Genomic DNA, 27803 nt, shown 5'->3' with positions numbered 1-27803 from the left:
AAGAAAAATGCAGCAATAATAAGTATTACTTGGCTTCACCCCTGAGGAGCTTTCAAATGTTTGATAAAATAACCACCAAAATGTATACAGAGCACAAGGCACTATAAACTGGCATCAGCTTCTCAGAAATTTTAATCCTCACAATTCAGAATAACTATGGTAGAACTGCTCGGTAGCACATTTATTTTGTACATTTGCAGGTGACAAAAAGAGACCAAAGCAGAAATATTTTGAACATTTATTTTAGCACATCCATTACAGAGTAAATGCATTGTGCTTTCCAGTCCCAGAACATGACCAGGATGACCACAAAGCCCTCTTCTCTGTTGTAAGTGAGAACGATTGAACGGCATCTTTTCACAAGAGAACTGCCTCAAGTAAACTAATGCACTGTTAACATGTCTGCTGAAAATCATTTTTTTCTACCCTGCCTTATTTCCGTTCAAACCACTAGCCATGTCATTGACATATCTGTCTAACCCTGAGGCAGGCCATGCATCAAAACCAAGAGGAGAGCTGACCAGACCCTACAAGTGATATACCAAAGCATTCAGATAAGGAGCTGCAACCATTTCTATAGTCCCCCTACAAACCCCAGGTATCTCTTGGCCTGAGCCCCTCCAGACGGAAATTTCAATGTTCTTATTTCTAACTATCTGGAGAGAGAGAGAGAGATAACGACTTCCACTCTGACCAATTCTTCCTTACAGAACAGAAAGGACAGAACTGAATATGAACACTGTGGCTATTATCACAGAGAATCCACTCCTGACATCTTGCTGCAGGTGATACTGGCAAATGCCTCTCCACCAAAGAAAAATGCATTTTGGGAACAGCAGTACTTTCCAAAACTAGACTGCTCATGTCCTATGCCTTAGGCCAACATGTCACATACTGTCAGCGTAGAAGGCTGCAAAAATGTGCTCAAACCAGTTTTTTGTTATTAAAATGATCTGGCATTTCTGAGAGTTTTCTAGAAAATACAAAGTTGTATCTTTATAGAAGGTAAAATGTTCCTCAGTTGCACAGAATTTTGCTTTCTTCAAGTACAACAATAAAACCTCGGTAAGACAAATTAAAGCTGCATCACTAGACTAACTTCCCACCTTTAAAGTATGCAAATACTGTGCTTAAGACCTCCATTTACTAAAGTCTGCAAAGTTTTTGGCTGTTCATATCATTATACGATATTCTGCACTAAACCTCCAAATCACTTGCAGAGACCAACTACAAGGCACCATAAAATAAAGGAAACAGTTATCACATTAGACTATATTTTCATTTTAGTCTTCTAAATGCCCAAACTTGAAGTGCAATGAGACAGGAGTTTTTTATATTCAGGCATTTATTCAAAGAACTAATAAGCCAGAGAAAGAGGCTGTACAAGCCAGGAATCCTACAGTGACAGAGGAAATCACATTATCTGTCATTGTCTTGAAAGCGGGAATTCTATTTTTTAATATAACATTGAGAAATGTAAAAATTGTAATTTCACGAACCCTCACAGAGCTCACTATTATTCCCAAGCAGCAGCTGGGGAAAAGTGAGAAATAACTGCTTGAATGCTGACTTTTAGAAAAAGGGGCAGAGAACAGATACTAGTCTGAATCTCACAACCACATGAAAATCCAACAGTCACTTTCTGCACCTCTAAGCTTTACAGTTATATCAGCTTCTTCACCGTATCAGCACACAAAGCCTCTCAAATTGGTCTGACAACAACTATTTTACTTGTTCCTGACTGACAGAATCAGGTGCAGCATACTCCAGAGGGAAGGGATGCTTGTCTATTTTAAGCAGAGTTAATATATTAATACTCTGTCAATGCAACTCTGCTTAGCAAAGTGGAAATTTAAACATTGCTGCTGGTCAGCCAAAGTAGACAGCCATTCTTCCTTCTTCACCAGCCAACCTGTGCTACATTCTGCAACTCTGAAAATACTATTCCAGCAAGCAAAGTTCCTCAAGGAAAGAAATTCACCCATACACAGCTTGGCTTTTTTTTTTTTTTTAAATTGGAGAAGAGAGCTTCCAAAGAAGAGATTATCCAGTTGCGAGATCATAGATACATATATGACAGCCTCCAGATATTAAGACATACCAGGAATATCTAAAGCAAGGCACTATTACCTTCCACACTGAGCAGTAGTAGTTATAAAAGTGCTGCTGGCTTACAGAGGTTTGCAATGGAGTACCACAAAAAGAAAAAAAACAACAAACAAAAAACCAAACCAAACCAACAACACCACAAACAAACAAAACCAAACCAAACAAACAACTGTCAGTGTTGGTTTTTTAGCAGAAAATTGTTGAAAAGTATCAGTCTCATCAAGTTCCTGAATCTCAGCAGCTCTAGCGGTGCCACCTGGAAGCTCACAGACCACCCAGATGCCACAATCTGTATAATGCTGTATAAGGCAATGGAGCATTAACCTAGAAGGTTGGAGCCTATTTTGAAAAGTAAGTTTCATTTGTGTAAAAAAATCCTAAAAACTGGACAAGTGGGTCACAGGCTTTCAGATACACACCACTACCTATTTCCCAGCAACATGTTCAACAAAAAACAACCTATGCAGATGCATTATAGAAATGCTTTTGTATCAAAGGTTCAATTGGCAGAACCGAATGGGATAGAGTTAACTTTCTTCCCAGTAGCTGGTATGGTACTGTGTTTTGGATTTAGAATGAGACTAATGTTGATAACATACCGATTTATACACACTGAGGAGATCCTGCTGAGCTTTCTTTTCTCTAGGCTGAACAGTCACAGGTCTCTCAGACTTTCCTCATGTAAGCAAAGTCCCTTAATCATCCTAGTGGCCATCCATTGGACTCTCTCCCATAGCTCCATCTCTCTTGTACCAGGAAGCCCAGAACTGGGCACAGTACTCCAGATGTGGCCTTACCAGTGCTGTGGAGGGAAGCTGTTGAAGCAAGTAAACTTGGAAGTCATTCCCAAACATATGAAGAGTGAGGTGATTGGGAATAGTCAGCATGGATTTATGAAGGGGAAGTCACATCTGAACCACCTGTAACGTCGAGGGGAAAACGGTGAATGCTGTTCATCTCTGCTTTAGTAAGCCTTCTGACACTGTCTACCACACACTGAGCAAGACCCAGCATATGGGAGGTACTGGACCACCAATGCAGGTTCTATGGAAGTAGAAACCCATACATTACATCTTCTTCCCACTGGACTAAAACAAAACCATACGAAAACTCTGGGTGCCAGCACTATAAAGCATTAAAGACAAAGGAAAATTCTGCTATTTCTGTTAACTCCTTGGTAAGAAACACAGGCAGCATTTGCAATGTAAAAGACTTAGTTTTATTGAGAGTTGCATAATTCCATCATTGTATATCCTATCCTAAAATATATATAAATATATATAAAAAGCAAAACCTAAAAATTGGTCCACATGCAAAAGGCTAGAATCAGACTGCTAAAAGAAGAGCCCCAGAGATGGACTCTCCTCCTTTCAGTGCAGGTTGGTCACACTCTTAACAGAAACAACTGAAACTTATTAGAACTGATACAGTTTACAGTCTATCTTCAGCTACAAAGACAATTTTGGCCTACATTAACACCCTGGTGGAAAACCATGGTGGTTCAAGCACTGCTGTTCAGGCACTTCCAGGATAGGTCAAGCCAATTCCTTCAGAGATATTGGGAATGCACCCAATAATAAAATAAAACTGGAAGTAGATACTAATCTGTCATCCCCTAATATTTAACAGCCTTTAACTTTGGGCTCAAAAAATCCTTCTGAAAAGTTAAAGAAAGTTTTGATTCCTAATAGGATATTAGCAGCTACAGTCTCAGAAACACACCTTCTGCTTTATATCTGCCTTATGTATTATATGTGACCAGCTTCAGAGCATGTAAACACCTGTTCGCATGTACTCACTGCAGATAAAACTGATCTCAAGCACAGTCATTCACACCTCAGCATGCTTCAGCCCAGGCTGGAACAACAGGTGGAATCCTCCCTGCAGATGACAGGTCTGCTGCTCTAGCCTGGTAGCAGATCCCAGAACTGAAATGCAAGACTTCAGTGCTAATTCTTCCTTACTTCAAAGAAAGAAAAAAAAGCATTAGCAGACTTGCTGAACAGTATGGGAAGTGGTAAATGACAGACAGGGATAGATGGAGCAATTGGAATAATCATTTGGTGGAAGAGATGCAGGCAAGAGTCAATGTAGGGCAGAGGAGCTAAAAACAGAAAACGGGAGCAAAGAAGGTTACAGCAGAGAAAGGGCAAGAGCAAGAATGCAGAGCAATGTTAAAACAGTCTCAGGCACTGAATTTGCCTGTTAATTACTCCAACACAAGCCTCTTCAAAGTCGAGCTCCAAATACACAAGACTAAAGCCAGACAATGCTAATGGGGCATTTTCATGGTACAATGAAGAACTCCTAGTGTGCTTCATTCAGATTTGAGAGGTTCTTTCTCTTATTTTACACTTAGTATTCTTGGTCAAAACATCTAAAACCAGGCCTAGGAAGCTGAAGTGTCTCTAATAAGTTAGCTGGCAAAGGATGGTCAGAATTAAATTAATAATCCCACTTGCTAGAAAACACTGCACCACCACAGGTTTGTCAACACTAGCACAAGGCCAAAGCATCTGGAAAAGAGGGAAGATTGAAGCACTGCTGTATAGGCTGCATGCATCTACCTTGTGGAGAAGAAACTATTAATCCCATTTTGGTTTTTGTTTAAGGAAAGACTGATGGTACATAAATAATACTGTGATACTGGGAAGAAGCCACTCTGCAGAATACTATCAAAAGAAGTTACTAAAAATCAGCTAAATGTTTATTTGATGCACTTACAAAAAACACCAACTCCAACAAATTTAGCTAATTGTGGAGAAGCAACTTCCAAAGAGATTTAATTTTATCATCAGAATCAAAAAGAACATGCCATGATAATATTCTGACTTGAGATGGTCAAGATACTCCTAGATCTACTGAGAAAAAAAGTCAGTTTGACATTTATTCTCCTCCTGCCCCCCATTGCAGTTGAACCTAGTTAGATACTAAATACAAGACTGTCTCATAAATTAAATATAAACTTGTGGTAAGAAATTATTAATTTGAAGGGAACACAAAATGCTAAAGGGCAAAGAAAAATGGCTACATCCAAGACAATATCCCAAAGAAAAGTGTGTATTTCATAATTACTATCACTTTTATCAGCTTGCTAATTCTGAACTATTATGTTAATAACTATAGGGTAGGCTCCACATCCCCCACCTTCCATTAAAGCTTTCCTAGGCAGAAGGAGTGCTTTTTACTATAAACATCTCACTGATCATCTAGGGAAGACAGCCTACTAGCTGCCCCACAGAAAACAATTCTCTCTTAATGATTAATCAACCCCCTTCCTTGCTTTTGAACCTGCTCCTCAGATAACTATTTGGCTAGAAAAGAAAAAAAAAAATACTGTTGCAGAACAGTAACAATAAATGGACTGCTAAACTCTGCCACTTTGCCAACCTACTTTTGTAATTTCATTTCTTTGCTTGAGTTTCTCGCTCCTCCTAAAGGCTCCCACAGACCTTTTTTCCCCAAATTACTTTCTGCCAGAATGAAAAAAATCCCTAATGTACTGTTTTTATTTTCCTTTTTCTAAACATGTTCTTCCTTTAGAAAATTTTAACCTCACTTTGTAAAATACAACTTGTAATTGAGAATGAAGCAAGTCACATGGATTGATTTCAGTCCTTAGCACAGGGGTGATACAACAGCACAGGCCTCCAAAACCCCTCGATGCTAAAACTACAGGCATCAAGATGTGTCCTTTAACAAGCACAAAACACTATGACATTTTGATAGTAAAGATACAGATCCCCCAAGATTTCCAACATTGTCAAACTGCCACTTTCTTACAAAGAGCAACCACTAAAACACTCATTTGCTGAAAACTACCCAATACATCAGTTTAACTGTATAATCAGCACGACTATGATAAAGTATGTAATACTTTAGATATACCCAAGTTGACTATATTTTTTAGAATGAAAGTATCACTAAGATGTACACCTTTCTATGCAGAGAGACATGTGATTTATTTTTAAATGATGCACAATATTGAAATTATCAGTTTATTTAAAGACTCAGATTTAACTTCTGTGTACAGATCAGGCCATCTCTAAATGGAACCAGCAACATAGAGATTACAAATTATTTCAGGGTTTGCGGCATTTCTTCTCCCGAGACCCTATTTCTAGGCACAACATGCCATGGAATTATTTTCAACTGAACTTCAATATATACTTCAATCCAGCTTGCTAAACATAACTGAAAGCTCTATTAAAGTGTAAGATGGCATGCTTGAACCTCTACCATATTAAATTACTTAACTGAGCAAAAATATCTGGAAACACCCCCGCCTTTGTGCCCAGGCGCTCCAACAACTTGTACACTGCCTTACTATTTTATACCAGGAATCAGACACCAGACATGAAGAATGCTACAGCTGTTGACTCACCTACAAAATATTCTATATTTCACTTTATAGTTACAGGCTTACAACAACTGAAAGAAGAAAACACTTGTGAGACATTAAGCTAACATTAGTAGCGATATTCACAGGAAAAAAAGCTGTCCCCTGAAGGGGCAGGTGCTTATGTTACATGCTCTTAGAAGGGAGAAAGGTAATTTGCTTTCAACTTGATCTCATGAGCAAGCTTAGATTCCAAGGACAAATCCATTCAAAAGAGCAGATATCAAGAGTGGGAGAAGACCAAGTTTGAATTGAGCTGTGAGGGACAATTTCCAAAAGGAAGAACTGAGCTTGTCCTGACAGCTAAATATTGCCTCTGGGTAAAAACCCAAATGCCACATAAATTCAAAATTTAGGAAGTTGCTATGAACTAAAGACAAATGCAAAGAACGGCCTAAGCTTAAGCAACTCTAAGCAAGTGCTGCTGGGTAAGAAAGAAGATGAGGAAGGATTCACAAGAAGTTCTGTCTCAGCAGCTGCTGTAGTTACAGGGGGAGGCTGAAACACCTAGGCTGTTTCAGGAGCAACACCCCTACAAAAAAACACATTTTAAATTATTTACTCTAATTTAAAACCCCACTTTTCTTCCTCCAGAAGTTTTACCCCTTTACCAAAGCAGGCTGGGGACTGGGTGAGAAAAGGAAAGAAACCAGAGCACGCTTCTCCTGCCAGAGGAGGGCTCTGAGGAGCCACACACCAGCTGAAACGCTCCTGAGCCAGACCCCGAGAGCGGGAGGTACGGGAGGCTCTGGAAAGCTGAACAAGTGGGAGTAGGGAGTATTCAAAATGTGTCACACATTAAAAAGGGAATTACATCACGGGAGAAGCAGTTTTAAGCCATTTGTTTTACTCCGGTTTCTGATCAGCCTCTCGGAAAGGGGGGAGAGAGGGGGATGGGACAAGGGAAACGGGCGTGAAGACGCGAATGTCACCGCCTCGCTCACTTCAAACCCGCGCAGACGGGGCTGAAACGAGACCGACCCATCCACGGCGGAGCACAGCGAGCCGGCGGTGGGCCCGGGACCGCACGGCGAACGCCTCCGGCCGGTCCGTGGGACGGAGAAACGCCACGGCGAGTGGGCGCCGGTCCCCCTGCCCCCGCCGGCGGGACGGAGGCTGGGGCTCCCGGGGGAAGGGGCGTGGTGCGTGGGCGCCCCGTGCGTGGGGTGACGGCGGCCCGGCGGGGGAGGAGGCCGGGGCCGGCGCCTCGAGGGGAACGAAGGGGCGGCGAGGCCTGGGCCCGCGGAGCGCGCCCCGGGGCGGTGGTGGAGGGGGGTGCCCGGAAAGAGTGGCGCCTCCTGCGGGAAGGGAGGCGGCGGGGCCGGCCGCAGCGGGGCGAGGCCTCCGGGAGAGATGAGAGGAAGGGCCCGGGCCCAACCGGGGTGGGGGGAGCCCAGCCAAGGGGCAACCAGCTCAGACCGGAGAAGGACCACAGGCACGGCCCGGCCTTACCTCCCTCACGGCGGCAGCTCCTGCCTCGCCTGCTGGGAGCGGCGCGGACCCCGAGCCCCTCGCACCGGACGCCGCTGCCCGCGGGTGGGGAGGCGGCGGCCGAGCTCGCCTCAGCCCCGCACTCCCGGCCCGGCTCCGCCCGCCGCCTGGCCCCGCCTCCTCCCTCGCCCCGCCGCCACCATTGGCCCAGCCGCGTCCAGCCGGAAGGCCCCGCCTCCTCCAGGACCCCTGGCAGCCAATCCCTAACAACCACCCCTTCGCCTTCGCTACCGGTCTTAAAAAAAGGGGCATGGCCGCTCCCTCATTGGCCGAGATTTAACCCATGCCTTTAGCTTCCTACTGGCTCCCACGACTAGCAATCTTCTCCCTCCGTCTTTCTGATTGGCGTGCTTCAAGGCTACGGGAGCACGTCGCCCGCCTGCTGCTCGAGTTTAGCAGCTGCTCAAGGAAACGGGATTGGCCGCGGGGTGGAGGTTGGCGCTTCTCATTGGCCGACGGGCAGCAGGAGTCCCGTCCCCTGTAACGCCGACGTGATGACGCAGCGAGCGGCCTGGCCTGGTTCCCAAGATGGCGGCGCGCAGGGCGCGGAGGCTGCGCTGTCCGTAGAAGCTCCGCGCTCCGGTGGGGTTTCTGCTCCCGCGCGGCCGGTGAGTGCGCCGGGGCCGCGCGGAGCCGCGGGGCGCCCAGGGCCGGGGCCGCCCGCCCCACTGGGCCTCCCGCTGGCGAGCGCCGGGGCCTGGGGAAGAGGAGAAGGGAGCGGGGAGGCCGGGGCGGGGAGCGAGCGCCTCCCCAGGCACCGGCAGCTTCGTCTGCGGCGGGCGGGCCGCGGCGGGGAGGAGCTGAGCAGCTCCCGCCGGTTCGGGGTCTGGAGGGGACGGAGCTGGGCTCTCGGCCGGCCGGCTCGTGTAAGGTAGAGGGTAAAAAAGCCGGGACCAGAATCTTCTGTGTGTTAATGAGGGGCGTGGAAAGGCGGAAGCAAAACTCTCATGATTCTTTTTGCTCGTGACTCTTTGGATCGGGATGCTTGAGGGGGTTGTTTCGGAGCTTTTCGGGTTGATGGGTTTTATTCTCGGGTTTGTATTTGGAAATATGTTTGCTGCTTATAGAAGCCGGTCTCGTTGCTCGGGCGATTGGGTTTTTAAACTCTTTAGAACGTTAGGAAGCAAAATCGCTTCTAAAGAAAAAGAACAGTTCTAAAACCAGCACTTTGTTGGTAAACACGGTGGGATTGTGTGCTCTTGGGACAGAACTAATTGTTTGGCTCTGGAAGTTCTTTTAAGTAGCCATTTACTTATTTGTGATGCAGTTTGCATTGGTCCGTCACTGATACCATTAGTTGTGAAGGTTCTTCCAAAACCAACATGGAACAGAGACAGTTTCGTTTATTCTGAAAAAGAGAAACTTTTTGAAGTTGAGCATGATGCTGATTGCAGGCATCGTTTTTTGGCAGTTCGTGTGATCTTTCTTCCTTTTTCAGAAGGGAAACATCTGGAAAATGAACAGCTTAATTTCAAGAGTTTCAGGTTTGGGTCTTCCTCTGACTGTTTTGCTTAGGACAAATATATTGTATGATATGCTAATCACAATTTGTTATGCAAACTTTTGCAGATGACTGTAGTAATTTCTGCATAGTATCTGTAGCTTATTGAATTATAGTAAGAGTAGTTTTGTGCCTGGAAGAAATAAAGACAGCAGGACAGACTTCATTCTCCCTTTAAATTGAGGCATGACTGAACATCAGAACATCAGTCACAACTCAAACACCAATAAGGTATCTACAGAGCTTTGTGATACGAATATGCATGTGCAAAGTGCTGGTCAACACAGGAGAATAGCACACTCTTTGAGTGTAATCAACTGCCTTGTTTTGGGGATGATTTTAGATGGCATCTTATCCTAGAGACATTTTAATCTTGGTATGTGAAAAAACATGACTTCTGTTACCATTTTTTCTTCAAGTAATAGTAGTACAGACCACTTGACAAAGCCTTTTGCCAGGTGGTTGCTGCTGTCTTACTGCCCAGCGGTATTTGGGAGACCAACGGGGTATTTAAATTGCCATTCAGACTGAACCGACCAATGTGTTTCCTGCTTATGAATAGTGAGTTGGTTTCTCCCCTCCCCACAACTTTTCAAATCTTGCTGCCACCATCACTGGATTGTTTTTCCTTATTTTGTGGATGAAGCAGGTTAAAGTTGTTCTACTAAGAAGCAGCAGATATTGTTGATAATGCATCCTTGAAGTTTCTTTACTGAACAGCTCATAGCAAAGATAACCGATGTCTATTTCTTTGAATTAAATTTGCAGTATATGGGGAAGATAAGGGCAGGGTAAAATATTGCTTGTCTTTGAGCATGGAAAAAGTTAAATACTATTCCTCTTTCCTCATCTTTGAGCACGGGGGGGCGAGGGAGGGAGTCCACTCTGTAAATAAATCACTTTTTCATTTCTTAAAGGTTCTGAAGCAACTATCTGAAGATTTCCTTTTTGACAACTTAACAAGCAAGAACAATTCTGTCTTAATAAATGAAGGAGAATAAAGAAAATTCCAGCCCTTCTGTAAACTTGGCAAACCTGGACCATACAAAGCCATGTTGGTACTGGGATAAGAAAGACTTGGCGCATACACCGTCCCAGCTAGAAGGGCTTGATCCAGCTACTGAGGCACGATACCGCAGGGAGGGGGCCAGATTCATATTTGATGTGGGGACACGTTTAGGGCTGTATCCTTTCAACCCATGTTGATATGAAATGTCTTTATGAATGGGGATTTTCAGAATAAAATGTACAAGAAATGTTATGTGCTTAGTTAGCTGTTCAAATGTTTCTTAATCATTAATCAAAAATGTTTTGGAATTCACTTGCCTTTTGCTGTAACGTGTTCCTACGCTGCTTTTATCCGTTCATTGGATAAATAAATTTTCAACTGAACTGCTTTGGCAACAGAGAAGTAAGGGGATACAGATTTGCCAATTAAGGATGACTTTTGGCAGTTATGAAACTTGGTCTCTTACTACATGAATCTACATAACTTCTCAAATTGTGAATTTTGCATTAATTGTTCTACATATTTTGCCTCCGAGACTTCTAACCTCTACCTCCCCAGTCTTGTTTCTGGTGTCTTTTTTGTTTGTTTAGGTCAGGATTTACAACTTTGTATAAATTAGTAAGTTGTCCCCACTGTCCCACTCTCTCACAGATTGCCACTTAAACTTTTTGCTTCCTGTATTTGTGTGCTTTTTTTAAGCTTCTCAGTTTTTTTGTTTAATAAAACCTGGTGTAAATGAAATTTTACTCTTCTCCTTAAGGAGAAGAGTAAAGACCGTGTTCAAATTTTATTTGCATTCGTAGTTGTGAATAGTTAGTAAGTTTGCTCTGCACCCACACTTTAATGTGAAGTGATAATTGTTCTCTTCCTTCCTGCACCTGCTGCTGGTTTCGACCTTCTCTGAAGCAGGTCTGGTTTAGCATGAGGTTGACCTTGCGTGAATCCTCCTGTAAACATGATCAGGACTGTGCACATTTCCAATAAATGCTTTAGGTATCATCTGCATCTGGGCTGAATCATAGTATTTGCAGTGTTTTCTAACTGAGCGGACAATTGCTTGAGGTACTTGTTACAGTGGAATGTTTCTTTTCCTTTGTGCATGTCTGGCTTTAAATTTGTTTTATTCCCTGTTTGAAAGTCCTTAATCTGCCCCGCAGACACTATGATACTCTAGCAACTGGAATAATTTATTTCCATCGGTTTTATATGTTTCATTCCTTCAAACAATTCCCAAGATATGTAAGTATTTACAGTACTGATGATTTAATAGAGTGATTGTACTAGCCATGGGCTATTTGAAATGATGATGTCACTTGGGTACTACTGCTGGCCACCACTCTGATTAAAAATAAGCGTTTTATCTTTTAATCATTACAGCTTAAAATACACTGTTCTTTCTTGTTTACGCATTTCTGTTTATGTTTAGAAACATATTTATGTTGACATTGCAGTTATGTCTTGCTGATACTATTCTTTAGAAAGAGTAGCAACTGTAGTTGTGGCACTCCTGAATTGGCTAAAAGAAAAAAAGTGTAATACCATCTTAAAACTGCTTGACAAATGGTGCTGAACAAGGACAAATTTGGCTTTGGGTTTCTGACCTTTAAATAAAGTTGCATAAAACAGACAGTCCTCCAAGTTCTGTATTTTTCCTTTGAGAAAGTCAAAGTTTAAAGTAACACTGTAGTAAAATTAGAAATTAATATGCTTATTAAGTCTTTCCTGGGAAACTTCTGCAGAACCGTTAATGGAAACTGACAGTGCTTTTACAGTGCGATGCTGTATTGCATATCTACGTGCAGACAACTGTTTGAAAGCACTTTCTTTTTTAGGTGACAGGAGCCTGTTGTCTCTTCCTAGCAGGAAAAGTTGAAGAAACACCTAAGAAATGTAAAGATATAATTAAAACAGCTCGTAGTTTGCTAAATGATGTACAGTTTGGACAGTTTGGAGATGACCCAAAGGTAAAAATACTCATGTTGAAATTGATTTCATCATATTGTACTCCAGCAAAGCAACATACATTCATTAAAGCACTGGCTGATTTTCAGTTGTTCTAAATTAAATTATATGGTAAGCATACATTTTTGGCTTTTTTGGCTAATGAGATCAGTAACTAAAAAAATAATTCTTACTAATACAAGTAGCTTTGGGACCCTACTGAATAATTCTTTGTATAAAAAGTTTACATTTGATTTCATGTAAATTCTGATGTCATTTTGCAAATTCAGGTAAATTTGAGTGATTCCAGCTAGAAATGTCATCAAGACATAAATCGTATTTGATAGTCTTGATGTTGTTTTAGGAAGCAATTAATAGCAAAACTAAAGAAAGAGAACTACATGTCAAAAGCGTTGAGTAGTTTCCTTTTTAGAGTATTTGAATTTGCAAAACTACGCTTCTCTCAAAATTTGCTTATTAGAGATAGCAGAAAGAACGGAAACTCACGAGAGAAATGATGTGGTGAGAGCTTACCTTTTTGTTGTGATTTTGCGTATTTGGCACTTTTATGCTCTATCTGGTTCAGTTCTTTCCTCCATGGAGGAAGAGGAATTTTAAGCACCACATCTCCTCTCCTGCCCCAAATAAATGTGAACGAAAAGTATCTGGGTTTAAAATAATGTTTGAAGTTGGAGAGATTTCTGTTCTCCTTGGAGACAAACCCTTATCAAGCAAAAGTAGACAAACACATTTGCCTGGAGATGCTCTGTAGTCATGCTTTATACCAGCATAAAATATTTGTGAGTAAAAGAAGGAATAATATTGTGGTTGCCTTGTTACATTTTGCAGGAAGAAGTGATGGTCCTTGAAAGAATCTTACTACAAACAATAAAGTTTGATTTGCAAGTGGAACATCCGTACCAATTTCTTCTCAAGTATGCCAAACAACTCAAAGGTAAAATATTACAGAGTGAGGCAGTAATGCCTGTTATTAATTTTCAGAACTTAATTTACTACTAGCAGTGCAAGAGTATTCTATTCCAAACTGTTTGTCCTTCCTAATAACTTTATTCCTTACAACTTTTCTGGTTGTTTTTCAGGAGACAAAAATAAAATTCAAAAACTGGTTCAAATGGCATGGACATTTGTCAATGACAGGTAAGATACTTCTGGGAAACCTTTTGAAAATGAAATAGTTACTGTTGCTTTATTCTGGGATTAGATATTTCTTTGGAAAATGCTTTTTGTTTTCTGCTTGTTATATGTTTACTTGATCGCGTTCATCGGTTTTTCTTTCCGTCATTCCCATGATGGTTCAATTGAACAGGGAATCTAGGATGAGTATAGAAATAGACCATTAAGACCTTTGCAGTTTTGTGGTAATGATTTATTGCTTCAGTAAAAAAAAAAAAAAAGTTACTGTTTGAGTGGGCCACACCAAATTATAGACCTCTAGGACAGAAGCTGGTGTCTTGCCCAGTCTGAGACATGCGGCACATTCTGCCAAAAGAAATTACTTCCCAATTCCATTATGTTGGTTGGTTGGTTGGTTGTTTTTTAAAGTGATATTCTAGTAATTGTAAACTAGCCATTACATTCAGTGAGGAATACAGTTTTAACGCTAGATTTACAATTTCTTGAATAATGGATTTGCAATACAATCAATTAGCAGGAGTGCGTGTAGAAGCACTTTCCATATGTAGTGTGGTATTGAAAAAAAACCAACCAAAACAAACAAACAAACAAAAACAAAAAACCAAACCAAAAAAACCTCTCAATATACTTTAGTCTTGTTAAGGAGGATTCTACAGAGATGGGGAAGCTAATTCACCAAGGATGATTAAATGTAATTTTTCATTTCCATAGCAAACCCTTAAGAAAATGTTGTAAGTGGCCTGACTATTTAGAAATGCAAAGTACATTGCTTTCAGTCATACCTATAGAAGTAGAACACCATTAAAAAAGAGATGCACTTTTATTCGTATGCCTAGTGTGAAGTAGCCCAGTGTGGGTCCAAATTCTGTAGATATCACCTAAACTCTCCAAATTAATTTGAGTAAAAGGTCACTCAGCATATTTGAATGTCAAGACATGTTTACTTCAGCTGCTGTCAGTCTTGCACGTGGTGATCTTACAGGCTTGACTGTTAAGTTTGTCAGGGAAAACTTTTGTTATATATCCATCAAACTATGGACATTACTGTACTTGGAATTAGATGGTGTTCAATAATTCAAGAAATTTAATAATTAAATAAAATGCACTTCAGAAAGACAATAGTAGGAAGTTGGAGTGATTGTTTCAAATAATACTTATCTCTGTTCTTGAGAGGCTACCATATTAGAAGTGTACTTGTTTTCTGGGATCCTGGTAAAATAATTCTGCTCTTTGCACTACAGGCCTTTAGAGCAGGGGCTTCTGTTCTTACACAGCTGCAACACACCCCCAAGTGAATTTCATGAAAGTAATAATAAGAAATCAGTGTTTTAAGGGATAGTTCTTGTGTATTTTTACTGTTTACTGCTGACCTGATTCTGACACTATTTAAGTATCCCATTGGCTTTCAGTTATGTGTAGCCCACTGGAGAGAAAACCATTTTAAACCACTGTCTAGGCTACTATTTTGATGCATTTAAGGGCAGAATAATGAATTTGTCAGTGAATTTGCAGAAACTGAGCTGGCTAGCTGGATCTAAAATTCTTTAAGTAGATCCTATGTTACAGAATCTATGAAAGAAAATAAATTAAAAGGGGAAAAATGTAATTTAAAATTAGTATCGGGAAACAATAACTTTGATTTAGACAGGAACTTACTCAGTTAATATCAATAATACCAATAATATTTTAACATTAGCTTTAACAGAGGCTATTCAAGAGAGGAACTTTTACAGCCTGATCTAAAACTTGCATCATGCTTGACAAGCTGCTTTACAAGTTCATGTTGGCTGTTCTCTGGGGGTTTTTTTGGTACTTGTTTACATTTTATTGAAAAACACGTGGAAACTCTAAAATCCAGATGTGGCCATCATTCCCTAACCAGTGCAGGGCAGTGACAGCACACTGATGTAGCAATGAACACGAATGTTTTATTTGGTTAACACTACAGGTGAGACTAGAGTAGAATATAGCTGCCCATACTTGGAATGTAATGCTGTCTTTTCCCTCCTCTACCACACCCATATAGTGTTAGGTTTTCTATTTTTAAACTCCAAACTTGATTTGCCTATGTGGTGTATTGCTTCTGTAGGCATAGGCCCTCTGTATTATCTGTGTAAAATTACCTTGTTTCATTATAGCAGTAGTGCAGTAACAGTTTAGTTTTGTGAACTCTTTTGTTTAACAAGGCTCTTAATTAAAATTGTCTAAAATGTTGAAGTGTGGTGGGATTCTATACTGTTAGTTATAGATGTCACACGTTAAAGATTTGTGCTTTGACAATCAGAATTATCTTGTGGTTTGTTTTGTTTTTTATACTCCAGTCTCTGCACTACCCTGTCACTGCAGTGGGAACCTGAGATCATAGCTGTTGCAGTTATGTACTTAGCAGGCCGTTTGTGTAAGTTTGAAATACAGGAATGGACATCAAAACCAATGTACAGGCGATGGTGGGAGCAATTTGTCCAAGATGTTCCCGTTGATGTTCTGGAAGGTATGAAAAATATTTGCCACAAACAGAAGAGTATTTCCTTTAACTGTCATCTAGGTCATTGGTGAACACAAATTGCTTTCTTTCTGGGTTTTAGTCAAAACAACTATGTATATAACTCTGGACATACATGTTATTCATTAACCAGGTTTTTAGTTAAACTTACAAGACTGGCTTAGTCTGGCAGCATCTTTGGTTATCATAATTAGTCTTCTAGTCAGTATTTGCTTTACTACTTGCTTAGTTTATAACACAGCTAATTAACTGCTATCTTGTCATGGTGTGTGTTTTCTTTTTTGATTTTTTTAATGATTCCCTTCTCCCCATTTTTAAATAAGCAGCTCCATGAACACTGGAACTAATGGAGCCTGGTTTCCAGTGGTTTTCTCATTGATGGTTGACCTCTTTAACCAAATTATACTAGGGCTGCAGTCACATTTTGTGGTGTATCACAACTGAGGAGTAGATAATAGGGGATGAATTATGGATCTTTTTCATTGATACAGATATCTTAACTCTATTCCCTTTTTGTGTATATATTGCTTATATTTAGCTGCTGCTTGCCCTCTTGAGAGAACCTCAGGAAGTTCATAAAATAAAGCAGGTCCTCTCTTGAACCTTGTTAAGTAAATTGTGGTTAATGTGGCCGCTAATTTGTCTTTATAGTAAAAGTTTTTACTAACTTACCTGGTACAGATGTTAGGATAAGCAAACTTCTAGTTCCATAAATTGCTTTAGAAACCTTCCTTAAAAATTGATGCTTGTCACAGTCTGGAGTTTGGCTCTAAGGAAGTTTTAACAAAGCAGTATGTGTTGCTGTTCAGGTGGTTTAGCCTTTGTAGCTCTTTGAACCTCCAAGTTCAAGCAGTTCTGGTGATTTCTGAAATGGTTACTTGCTCTGTTTGTATCATGGCTTTTTTCAGAGTTGGTTCAGATCGATCTCTTTTGAATCCCTGCCAAAGAGGGTTATAGCATAGGAGTCTCTTCAGTTTCTGCTACTGTGTCAGTGAATGTTCACTGAAAGAACTCATGTAGCTTTTCTATGGAGGTTTTCTTTTACCCGAGTGCTACTCTTGAGCCTGGTTATCAATTGGTCCTACGTGTTTTCTGACAGACTTTTAGCTCCTAACGTGTTGGAAGAAGAACTCAGTACTAGTCCTTCGCTTAGTTTCCTGAAACTTTTTTGACTGGCCTAACTTGATGTATATGTTTTAACATATAATCTTCCTTTACACATTTTCTTACTATATTACTATCCTGTTGTTCCACTGTTACATGGTTCTCCAAGCACACAGTAATAACATATGGTATATTAATACCAAGACACTTTGTTCTTCTGCAAGGTATGGATATAGATCTACGTATTGTTTAGCATAGGCAGAAGAAACTCAGAAATGCAAGTATACATTGAAAAACTCTGGTTTTAAAAAATCAAATCTGTGATCATTATAACAAGGAGTGATGTTTACAGTAAGTTTTTCAAAGTTGATGTCCAGTAAAAAGATTGTGTGTTAAAGGTACACTGGTACATTATGGGTATATAATATTTTGGATTTTTTTTCTTTTTTAAGACATCTGTCATCAGATCCTGGATCTATACTCACAAGGAAAACAGCAAATGCCTCACCATACTCCTCACCAGCTGCAGCAGCCACCATCTCTTCAATCTACACCCCAGGCCCCCACGGTACAGCAATCGCAGCAATCACAGGGCTCAGAGCAATCACAGACGCAGCAGCAAAAAGAGTCGCAACAGTCAGCACAACAACAGCAGCAGCAGCAGCAGCAAACACAAGCGCAGCAATCTAAAAAGCCCTCTCCCCAGTCAAGTCCTCCTAGGCAGATTAAAAGACCAGCAGTAAGTTGAACTTTAACTTGTGTTTTCCTTTCAGGTTAATCTGACATCCATTTGACTTAAAGGCTGCAGTGTGCAGCAGACTTGTGTTTGCTTTAAGAAAGAAGCTGGTGATTAACTTTGTATGGTAGATTTCTGCTGTTTATTTGGCAAGTGTGTTAGTGTAGACCAGGCTTTACCCTTTTGGCGCAGCACATTCTCATTCCACTTGAGGCAAAACCTGTGGAGAAACTTTTAAGTCAGTGTGAGCTATTAAGGTTCTAACTCTCTTTGTGGTTCTGTGCTATGAAATTTTGTTGGTTTTGCTATTAAGAGGGCTTGATTTAGGGAAGGTCTCTTGTGCCATAACTGAATGTAGAGATGTGCACAATGCTGATGAAGGCGTCATTTGACTTTCTGGTCTTTGATTACAAATTTAAGAGAATGGTGGCTTCCCAAAACTATGTCAAAATTCTTAGAAAATTCTTAGTTGTCTTTCAAAATAATCTAATAACCATAGAAGCCTATAAATACATCATGCATTAGAGCCTCACTTTGCCTGTTTTATCACCTCAAAAATGAGAAAGTACATCAGCAGTTGGATAATATCACAAGTACTCTGAGTGTTTTTCCATAGTCATCAAGTCCAAGCGAAGCTTTCAGACCTTAATCTAAACTGTGTTTGGGTTTTTTTTGGTTTTTTGGTTTTTTTCACTTTTAAGTTATCAAGAAAGAAAGTGTTAAAGTGTAACCCAAATCTGCTTGTGTGTACTTAGTAAGAAGAGTGTTTTCAGAAGAAAAATCTTTGGAACGGGTCCATTTAGGAAGTAAATTTTGTACAGCTTTTCTAGATTTTGCTCTAACTTGTAATTAAAATGCACGCCTAAACTAGAGAATAGACATCAAGGGAAAAGAGAAGAAAAAAAAATAGGAAAACAGGAAGAAGCAACAAATGATGAAATGAAATGGAAGAGTGCAGCATCTTCATGATAGCAGCCTCTCCCCGCCCCCCACCCCCCCCCAAAAAAAAAAAGAGAAAAATGCCACTCTGTAAAGCCTTGGTCTTTTAGTTGCAAGATACAGCCTACTACTAGAGGAAAAATATCTACGCTGAAATACATAGTTCTTGCACTGAACTTTAGAGTTGTTCAGGATAGAAAGCTGATAAAAAAATTAGCTTGAAAATTGGTAGATCTCTTTATAGGTAGTATGCATTTATTTTCATCATTTTTCTACCATCAGCACACACTCAGCTTGGGTTGTTACATCGTTAGTGCAGGGAACTCTTTTCTTGCGTAGGACAGTTTGGCATGTCAGAAACTGTAAATAACAATTTTGATTTTTCTATGTGTGTCAATCTGATTGTAGGTTGTTATGTATTGTTCATTCATGTGAAGGTTCTACCTCTACAGTACTAGTGATTTCACCCCATCCCATGTGTTATTGAAGTACCTCGTGGAAAAAAAGTGGTGCCTTTTGCATGGATAGTGTCTGTCGTTCTTTAAGAATCGCCTCTGGTCAAGCCCTCAGATCAACTTTCCTTTTCTTAAAATTAAGAGTTTGAGGTCCACCACCTAATAATTAAGGAAGTAAATAGTACAGATAAAAAGCTAAGTCCTGGTACACTGTAGGCATCCAGGACAAATACAACGCGAAGGGTGACTCACAGGAGGAGTTTTGTAGACCAGCACGAAAAGCAAATGTGATATCTGAAATAATTCTTTCTCCAGAAAGCAGTCTAGGAGAACAAGATGTGTAGCATTTGAAAGATCTACTTGGCGCTTCTGAAATGTTCTTCAGTCAGATGTACCGTAAACCTTACTTAAAATGTTTGCCTCCTTCTATAAATAGGGTTTTGCATCACTCCTCCTTTCGTTTGTATGGAACATAAATACACTTTGTTCTTGGAGGCCAGATTTTCCATTTACATGAACTCTTACAACTCCATTACCTTCTGCTGAGCCAAGATACTTTGAAGCAGCTGAGGCATCAGCCCATGACTTGCAGACCCATACCAGATGTCAAAAGCATCTGCACATGCTCTGCATCTCTGGTGGTGGAGAGCACTTGAAAGTTAACAGCTGACTTCACTAAAAATATGCTGGTGAATCATTAGATGTAAATAGTATATTTAGTTTGATTAAACTGAAAATTGTGAGTGGGATTGATTTTTGTAATACATATAGAAACAGCACTAAAAGAACAGTTCCATTGTGGTATGGATTGAGCTTATTATGGAAGTATTAAATAGCGATCAGCATGCTAATAAATTGGTTATGTTGACTCTGAAATGTCATGACTGGAGTAATACAAGCTACAAGGCAGTAGAAGGACCAAAAAAAAGCTCATCTATGTTTTAGCAGCTGCCATTATTAGAGAAGTTATTTAGATTCTCACAGGCTTTGGTTTTGTTGCTGCTTGATTTTGTTGTTGTTGTTGCTGTCGCTTCTTGATTTTTTTTTTTTTTTTAGCATAAATACAGTTTAAACTGCCGTTTATTTTTCTTTCACATGAGATATTTGGCTCCAGTTGCGTGTTCTGTCCTAACAGTATACCTCAATGACATCATTTTCTGAACATCACTCCGTATTAACAAATGCACAGTAACTGAATTGATTGCCCCTTGAAGTGATCAACTGACTTCACAGAATGAGTGTGTTTTGGAGATGTTGCAGGTAGTGCTTCTGTTATAAAGTGCAAGATCATCTGATATTTGCATTCAGTTTTACAGACAAGGAATTTAGTGCTAGAAAACCAAGAAAAGACTGCCCAAGCAAAATGAAGGCAGCAGATGAGTCTGAGAGTCACCAAGGAAAGTATGTATGTATGTTTGGAATGGGAAGATAAAGATTATCCTTAAAAAGTAGGACAGCAGCTGGAAGGTGGCTCAAGGTGAATTTAAATGTCTGTCAAAGGAATATAAGAATGAGGTAGCCTCAAGCAGACTTTGAGTACTTTTCTACACAGCAGAAATCTTGAGAATATCCATCAAAATTTAAGAAAAATTCTTTGTTCAAATGGAAGTGAAATGCAAGTCCATTCTTGCTGCAGAAAGTAAAGCAATGGGAACTGAGCAACAATTGATGAAGGTAAAGCCACTAGAGGTAAATAGTCCCTTTAAAAAACCCCTTTCATTGAAAAGACAGAGAAACTATGTACCTGATCCCTCTGACTTTTATTATTAATTCTAAATACATTTGTAACTAAGCTGGTTGTACTTCAAATTTCAGTTAAGTTTCCTGTTTTTCTCAAAGACCATCAACTAGCCATCTCAGACTAAGTAAAATGGAAAGGTTTTTCTTAATCCCTTGTTTGTGACTCTTTAACAAAACAAACAAGCAACAACAACAACAAACTTGCAATTGGAAGGAAGATGTGAGGTTTTGTGGGTTTTGCTTAGTATGCATGAATTTTTCTGGTGTAACGTTTGGCTTTTATACAGTGCTTTCCATCTGAAGGCTTCTGAAGTATTTTACACCGAGCAACACTTCCACTGCTGTCCTTTCCCTGTCAATAAAACCTAAAGGCCTGAAGTGATTTTGGCAAAGGTGGAATGACAGATCAAAGCAGAATCAGGAACAGAGGCCAAGTCTCTTTCTTTCGGCTTAGTGAGCAGTATAGCAGGCCATGATGTATGTGCAGTGGATGGTAAATAAACAAGATGTCATACTCAAAAGTGACAACAGAGGGAAATGCTCTATCCAAAATAGCTACTATTATATTTTTTCAGTCTTTTTATTCTGCAAGTTAAGTTGGGCTTTCCTGATGTGATTTGACATTGTTCAGTGTTTGTTTTGCATCTATATAAAGAGGTGGGATATTATTAGCCTCCTAATAAAAGTATAGGAACAAATAAAGGGTTTGTCCTGCCTCCTTTTAGGGGAGGGAGGAAGAAAGAAACTGGTTCTGAGTTGGAAACTGGTTCTGGTTTAGTCAGATCTGTACAAAAGCTCTTTAGCAGGCTCTGAGTTGTTTCCTGTTTTGTTCTCTTGTTGCCATTTTAAAATGCTTTATGTTTTGCAGTGGTCTTATTTCCATCCTTTTTCTTTTTTTTAACAGGCTGTATCTCCAAAAGAAGAAACAAAGACATCAGGTGAATGTTAATGCTCTATTCATATTGCTTTCATTTTACTGTTTTAACCAGAATAAGTAATTTGCTACCATGTCCTTAGTTTGTTTGCTTACAGGCTTGGCAGTTCTAAACTATTCTGATCCTAATAGTGCATCTTTAAATATATACTGTAACTATTTTTAAAATGTTCCTAACTGCAAAACTTGAAAAAACAGAGTGCAACTGGTGCACCAAGAGTCCCTTAATACAGTCCATTCAGTAGAAGTCAAACTCAAAGTAGAAGCTAAACTGTTCAGCTCTCAACTTAAAAACTGTGTCATTTGGAGTAGTTCTTCAGCAAGCTGTGGGACCTTGAAGTGACTGAAGGTACCATGTCTTTAAATAGCTGCGCTAATAAGAAGTCTGTTGGTAATCAGTGGGATTTGTAATTGGTTGTTGGCATGGCTGCCAGTAAAAGGCATTTTGTATCTCTATATATAGTCTAGCTTAAGAAATACTTTGCAGTGGTCACATCTAGTTCTTTTTGTTGGTGTTTGTTTTGTGGTTTTTGTTTTGTTTTTCATTCTGCTAGTTTGGAACCATGTATTTGAGGATAGCTGGGATGTGATTCTGTAACCTTTTCTTAAGTATGTTTGGCACTTCTCGCTCTGCAGATAGATTCCAGAGAGCTGTTTATTCTCCCTCCTCTCTCCTGTGCAATTGCAGTTTCGTTTGGTTTCTAGACACGTTCCCCTCTCAGAGCATAGTTCAGCTTCTCTTGAGGTTTGTTTTAACTATTTATAAGTTCCAGTTTTGTGCTAGAAGATGTATGTGCCCTCATCTGCACATTCATAGTGTTATTGGAAAAAATTGTCTCTAGTTATACATAGCTTGAATTGGTAGGCATGTGTTCTTTTGGAAGATGTGGGTAATACTCGAAGCCACTTTATTTATACAAAGGTCTTGATTTTCGTTTTCTTTATTGAACATAGTGTATAGGATTTCCACTGTACTTTTGCATAGTGCAATATATGATATGATAATCATTAGTGTGAGACTAGTGATGGACTTTGGAAAATATTGCAGAGCAATAGCCAATTAGGCATTTCCAAATGTTTTTTAGAACCACCACCACCATCTAAAATTCCTAAAATTGAAACTTCACATCCACCAATACCTCCTGCACATCCACCTCCAGGTAAGCTTTTATGTTCTAAACCACATTTACTCCTGCAGTTATTGTCTTGTCTATTCAGAGGGTGGTAGTAGTGTGTGGGGGAGGGGTTGTTGCCTTGATTAATCAGCTCAGCAAGTAAAAGCATTAGGTAGATAAGCTGCAAGAGGAATTTCATCTTAGTAGCAGAGGATTTTCCAGACAGAAGCAAAAAACTTATGATGGAAACATGAATATGCTAGGTGAACAAAGGCCAAATAAAGCTGTGACTGTTAAAGGCCTTGAAGACTAAAACGAATTGTCACTAGCAGGCAAAAAGGGACTTATGTTCTCAAGAGTGGCAGATGCCATATTATATTACTAGAGTATCTTCCAACTGACCTATAGAAGTCTTCCATGTAGAAATTCTGCAGGTATGTAACTTCTGAACAATAAGGAGGATACTTTCTTTGCTGTGTCCCAAAAGGGGACTTTTATCTGCCAGAGAACTTTAACACTGTGCACATGCCTTATGCTTGCAAAATAAACTGTACTGTTGTAAAAATGTGCTTCCAGCACCTTGATGCATTAGCTGTCCTTCCAGTGACCCATAAATATGACATAAATATTTTATAGTGCAAGGTCCATAAAGTAACTGTAAGATGACAGCTTCTAACAGGGAATTACAAGAGAGAAAAACAGTGCTTTGAAATATAGTGCAACTATTTTTTCCCGTTTATTAAAATCTAATTAAGAATGAAGGGGTTCTTCTAAATAGCATGTTTGTTATTCCTTCAGTTGTTAAATCTTGAATGCACATCTTGCATCCAGAATGATTCTAAAAATGAGCAAATAGGGAAGTTACTGTCTGCTATAATTCATGAGCTGGAAGTCACTGAAATCATAGGTACCACAGCCAGCATACCCACATTGCATGACCTAATTATGTAGATGTCCTAGGTGACAATTTCGCTGTTAAAATTATGACTGCTTAGACAAGGTAAATTCTATTTAGGCAGATAACAAATTTGTTTCTTACCTAAAATTTTCCTCTTAGAATTTTCTTATACAAACAAATCATTGTATAAGCACCAGGACATTTTAAGAACCGTCTTTAGAGGCCAACTCTTGTCCTTTGGGGCTCTGAGGAAAAATCAAATGAAAGCTAAGAATTTTTATTCACCAAGTGAACAGAAGTACTAGGTGGATTTACTTCAAATTCTGTTTAGCATTGGCAGTTTACTTATTGGAAATGACTGCTCTATATTTGTTTCTGACTAACTTTTCTTACTGAACAATGTTGTAGATGCCTTTATATATGCAAGCAAGATGGATGTAAAGATGCCCTAAACTCTTTATTGTTGGGCATTTTAATACTGACTGTTGCTGAGATGTTGCCGTTAGGTCAGTCTTCTTGTTATGGTATTCTTTTATAATGTCTGAAAAAAAAAAATTCAGATTCTTCTTTAAAGAAATGGGCCAAGTATAATTCTGTAAAATTCTGACTATTTTATGAACTTCCCCAGACTGTCAGGTACTGAGTTCCCTGAAACTAATCAGTGGAACAAAGCTGATCAGATTTCATGTCCCAAGCAATCTATTGCACTTACCCTCTGGTTTTCTTTTTTCTTTCATTTGGTAAACAGGTTTAGAACTGAGTGTTAAAGACCTTAGACTTTGGCCTGTATTCTCAAATAGTGTTTCCCAACATGAAAGGCAAATGCAGTGCAGAGGGTAATCCCAGGCCACTTGGAGTGTAAGACATAGAAGAGAGGCCTGGACTAAAGAAGGTTGAGGCACTGATCAAAAGATTTTTTTGGCATCTTGGGTCCCATGACTTTTTAAATCTGCGAGTTGTGATTCTGTCCATTCAGTCTGCTAATTTCTGCTGATTGTAGAACAATATTAAAATGATAAGAAAATGGTAACAAGAATGGAAGATGTATTTAACTTTTAGAATGGGAAAAGATGAACTTGGAGCTTTGTTATGCAGCTTAGTTTTATTCTAGTGATATAAGACCTGACTAGATACCATATGGCATTCGGACACCTAGGGAATCGAGTCCTCCTTTGATATGTTAACTGGAAGAAAAGTATAAAGTATTCAGAAGCTGTTACTGCCACTGTCCTTCAAAACAATACATGAAATTTTCTTTTCCAGAGCGCAAGCCTCCTTTGACAACTACAGTTTCCATGGGAGAGGCAGAGCAATCTACTACTGTGGACTCAGTAGATATGCCAAAGGTCCAGATTCCTCCCCCTGCTCATCCTGCCCCCGTACATCAACCTCCACCTCTGCCGCATCGTCCCCCACCCCCACCCCCCACCAGTTATATTACAGGGATGTCTACTACAAATTCTTATATGTCAGGGGAGGGTTATCAAAGTCTTCAGTCAATGATGAAAACAGAAACTTACGGAGCTTTACCACCAGCCTACGGACCACCAACTCATCTACCATATCATCCTCATGTCTATCCTCCCAACCCTCCACCGCCAGTTCCACCTCCACCCCCTACTTCATTCCCCCCACCCAATATTCCACCTCCTACTCCGGGATATCCTCCTCCACCTACATACAACCCTAATTTCCCACCTCCACGACTGCCTCCAACTCATGCAGTGCCACCTCATCCACCTCCGGGGCTGGGAATGCCACCAGCTAGTTACCCCCCACCTGCTGTTCCCCCAGGTGGACAACCACCTGTACCACCTCCAATTCCGCCACCTGGTATGCCACCTGTAGCAGGACTTGGACGTGCTACGTGGATGAGATAGCATGAGGTAATTTGCACGATATCCCTTTATGTTGACTAGGCAGGAGTAGCTGGCCAAAACCTACTTTGTAAAGACGAAGAAGAGGAGGGTAATTTGTATAATTTAGATGAAGAAATGAGGCGGTGAAATGAAAATATAGCTGATCTGTTTGCAATTTTGTTTATGGTGAGTTATATAGGCTTCTAGATTTTAATCAGCTTTGCAGTATCTATTCTAACTTTATACATTTGACTTAAGTTTAATTCGTCTTGAGTTATTCCAGCACTCGATTACTTCGTACTGGCAAAACCAGCCATATTGGCTCAATTATATCAGTAAGAAGAAAATTTCCTTCTAGAAATCGGTGCCTATTTTTGAGTATCAAAATAGCCAGATACCATGAAATTTCATCTATGGCAAGAAACTTCGTTTTTAGTCATAATTAAAACAACGGGATGTTAAGCATAAAAGCTACTTTATTTAAGAGAGATTCTGAATGCTAGCTGACTGGAATCATTTTGAGGTGTTTGCCTTGCTGATATTTTTGGTTTGGAATGTACTGGTATCTTAAAGTATTGTATGTTTACACCTATTTGCAAATTCCTGTACATAATATATATATTTTCTAAGTGTGAAAGTCTGAATGTAACAACCTACTGTGATGTACATCCTGGTTATAAATGAGACTACTTTGTTCACATCTACTCAAATAAAATTGCTTCTGAATTTAGTGGATTTCCAGGTTTTTCATATTAGTTCAAAATGCATAACTATGGTACTTACTGCAAGATGTTTCAGCAGTGGTCTCCCAAATCTTATTCATCAGTTTATTTAAAAAGAATGTATTTTATTCAACTAGAAGTATACACTATCACAATCAATCTCTTACTTCATTTTTACTAAAATATTTCAAATGAATGTTTTACACACATTATCAAAAAAATCTGTACTATTACTTTCCCTCCCCAAAAAAGCCAGAGTGGTTCAATAATAGGTAAAAACGCGTGCTAAGGTCTAAAGAATTTTGCTATATACACAACAGCAGGTGCTAACTTTTCCAGTTCTTTGTAAATCATATACAGAAAATATAGCAGGGCTGTAAGATCACAGGTTTAACAGAAATCAAACTTTAAACTGATTTCTAAAGCAGCACAAATAGACTTTCCCCACATTATGAAAAATATACAATTTTATCACTTTACAGTCATGCACTTCGAAAAAGATCAGTAGTACTCTTCCCCCCCGTTTCTAAAAAGATAAAAGGTCACTTTAACACTGATTTCTTTTAGTATCTAATATTTGGATAAAAATGTGCCATTCTCAAACAAGGTTGTGCTCAGCAGTCTTATCAAGGTGCAAAGAGCCAACTGAAGCTGGTTACACCACAGCATTTCAGGAACTATTATGGAAATGCCATTCACTTCAGTCGCTCCACCAAAAGTGAAGGATGTGATTTTACTTCCCTTAAGCAAGCAAAGTCCATTTGTAAACCGTGGATGCTTTTCTTGCCAGAGGATCGCAGAACCCGGGGCTTCACTCTTAAAGAAATTACTTGGACTGTTGCCCCAAATATATCAATTTAATTTTATTTCAGGGGATGCTCCCTTCCAAATCAATGTACAAAAGCTCTTTGGGTGGTTTCCACTGAAGACTTAGCGTGTAGGTAAGTGAATTTAAATATGTGTATAAAACATCTTTTTAGACAACTGAGAATTCAGCACCCGGGTTATCCTGTAAAGTCTTTGAGTGTCATTTTACCCCAGGAAGACACTTAAAAGCTCAAGTGGAGCTAAGGATGAAGAGTAGCAAGCCTAAAAACCCCCAAACAAGAGCACCCCAATTACAGCACTCTCATGTTCTGTGAAATCAGTGATGCACATCTTCGATTGAAGATTTATGCTGCCAAATGGCATCT

The 27803-nt window shown here is 39.7% G+C and overlaps 2 protein-coding genes across 2 annotated transcripts in view; one reads left to right on the top strand and one right to left on the bottom strand.

The window, feature by feature from the left end:
• Positions 1 to 8103, bottom strand: part of SETD3 (SET domain containing 3, actin N3(tau)-histidine methyltransferase) — a 59727-nt gene extending 51624 nt beyond the window's left edge. The window contains exon 1 of the mRNA XM_065636810.1: positions 7961 to 8103. The gene's annotated coding sequence lies outside the window, so the exon portion shown is untranslated. The remainder of the gene's footprint in view (positions 1 to 7960) is intronic.
• Positions 8104 to 8515: 412 nt separating this feature from the next.
• Positions 8516 to 26618, top strand: CCNK (cyclin K). Its single transcript, XM_065636130.1, has 11 exons — positions 8516 to 8607; positions 10418 to 10684; positions 11667 to 11748; positions 12342 to 12473; positions 13300 to 13405; positions 13551 to 13608; positions 15927 to 16096; positions 17665 to 17951; positions 21987 to 22020; positions 23102 to 23176; positions 25293 to 26618. Exons 2-11 carry the CDS (start codon positions 10488 to 10490, stop codon positions 25907 to 25909), a joined length of 1758 nt encoding a protein of 585 aa, XP_065492202.1. The 5' UTR covers positions 8516 to 8607; positions 10418 to 10487; the 3' UTR covers positions 25910 to 26618.
• The last annotated feature ends 1185 nt before the right edge of the window (positions 26619 to 27803 follow it).

The sequence above is a fragment of the Caloenas nicobarica genome, chromosome 5, assembly GCF_036013445.1.
Source record: "Caloenas nicobarica isolate bCalNic1 chromosome 5, bCalNic1.hap1, whole genome shotgun sequence".
In the NCBI taxonomy this organism is placed as follows: domain Eukaryota; kingdom Metazoa; phylum Chordata; class Aves; order Columbiformes; family Columbidae; genus Caloenas; species Caloenas nicobarica.
This window is presented reverse-complemented; position numbering and strand designations above follow the sequence as displayed.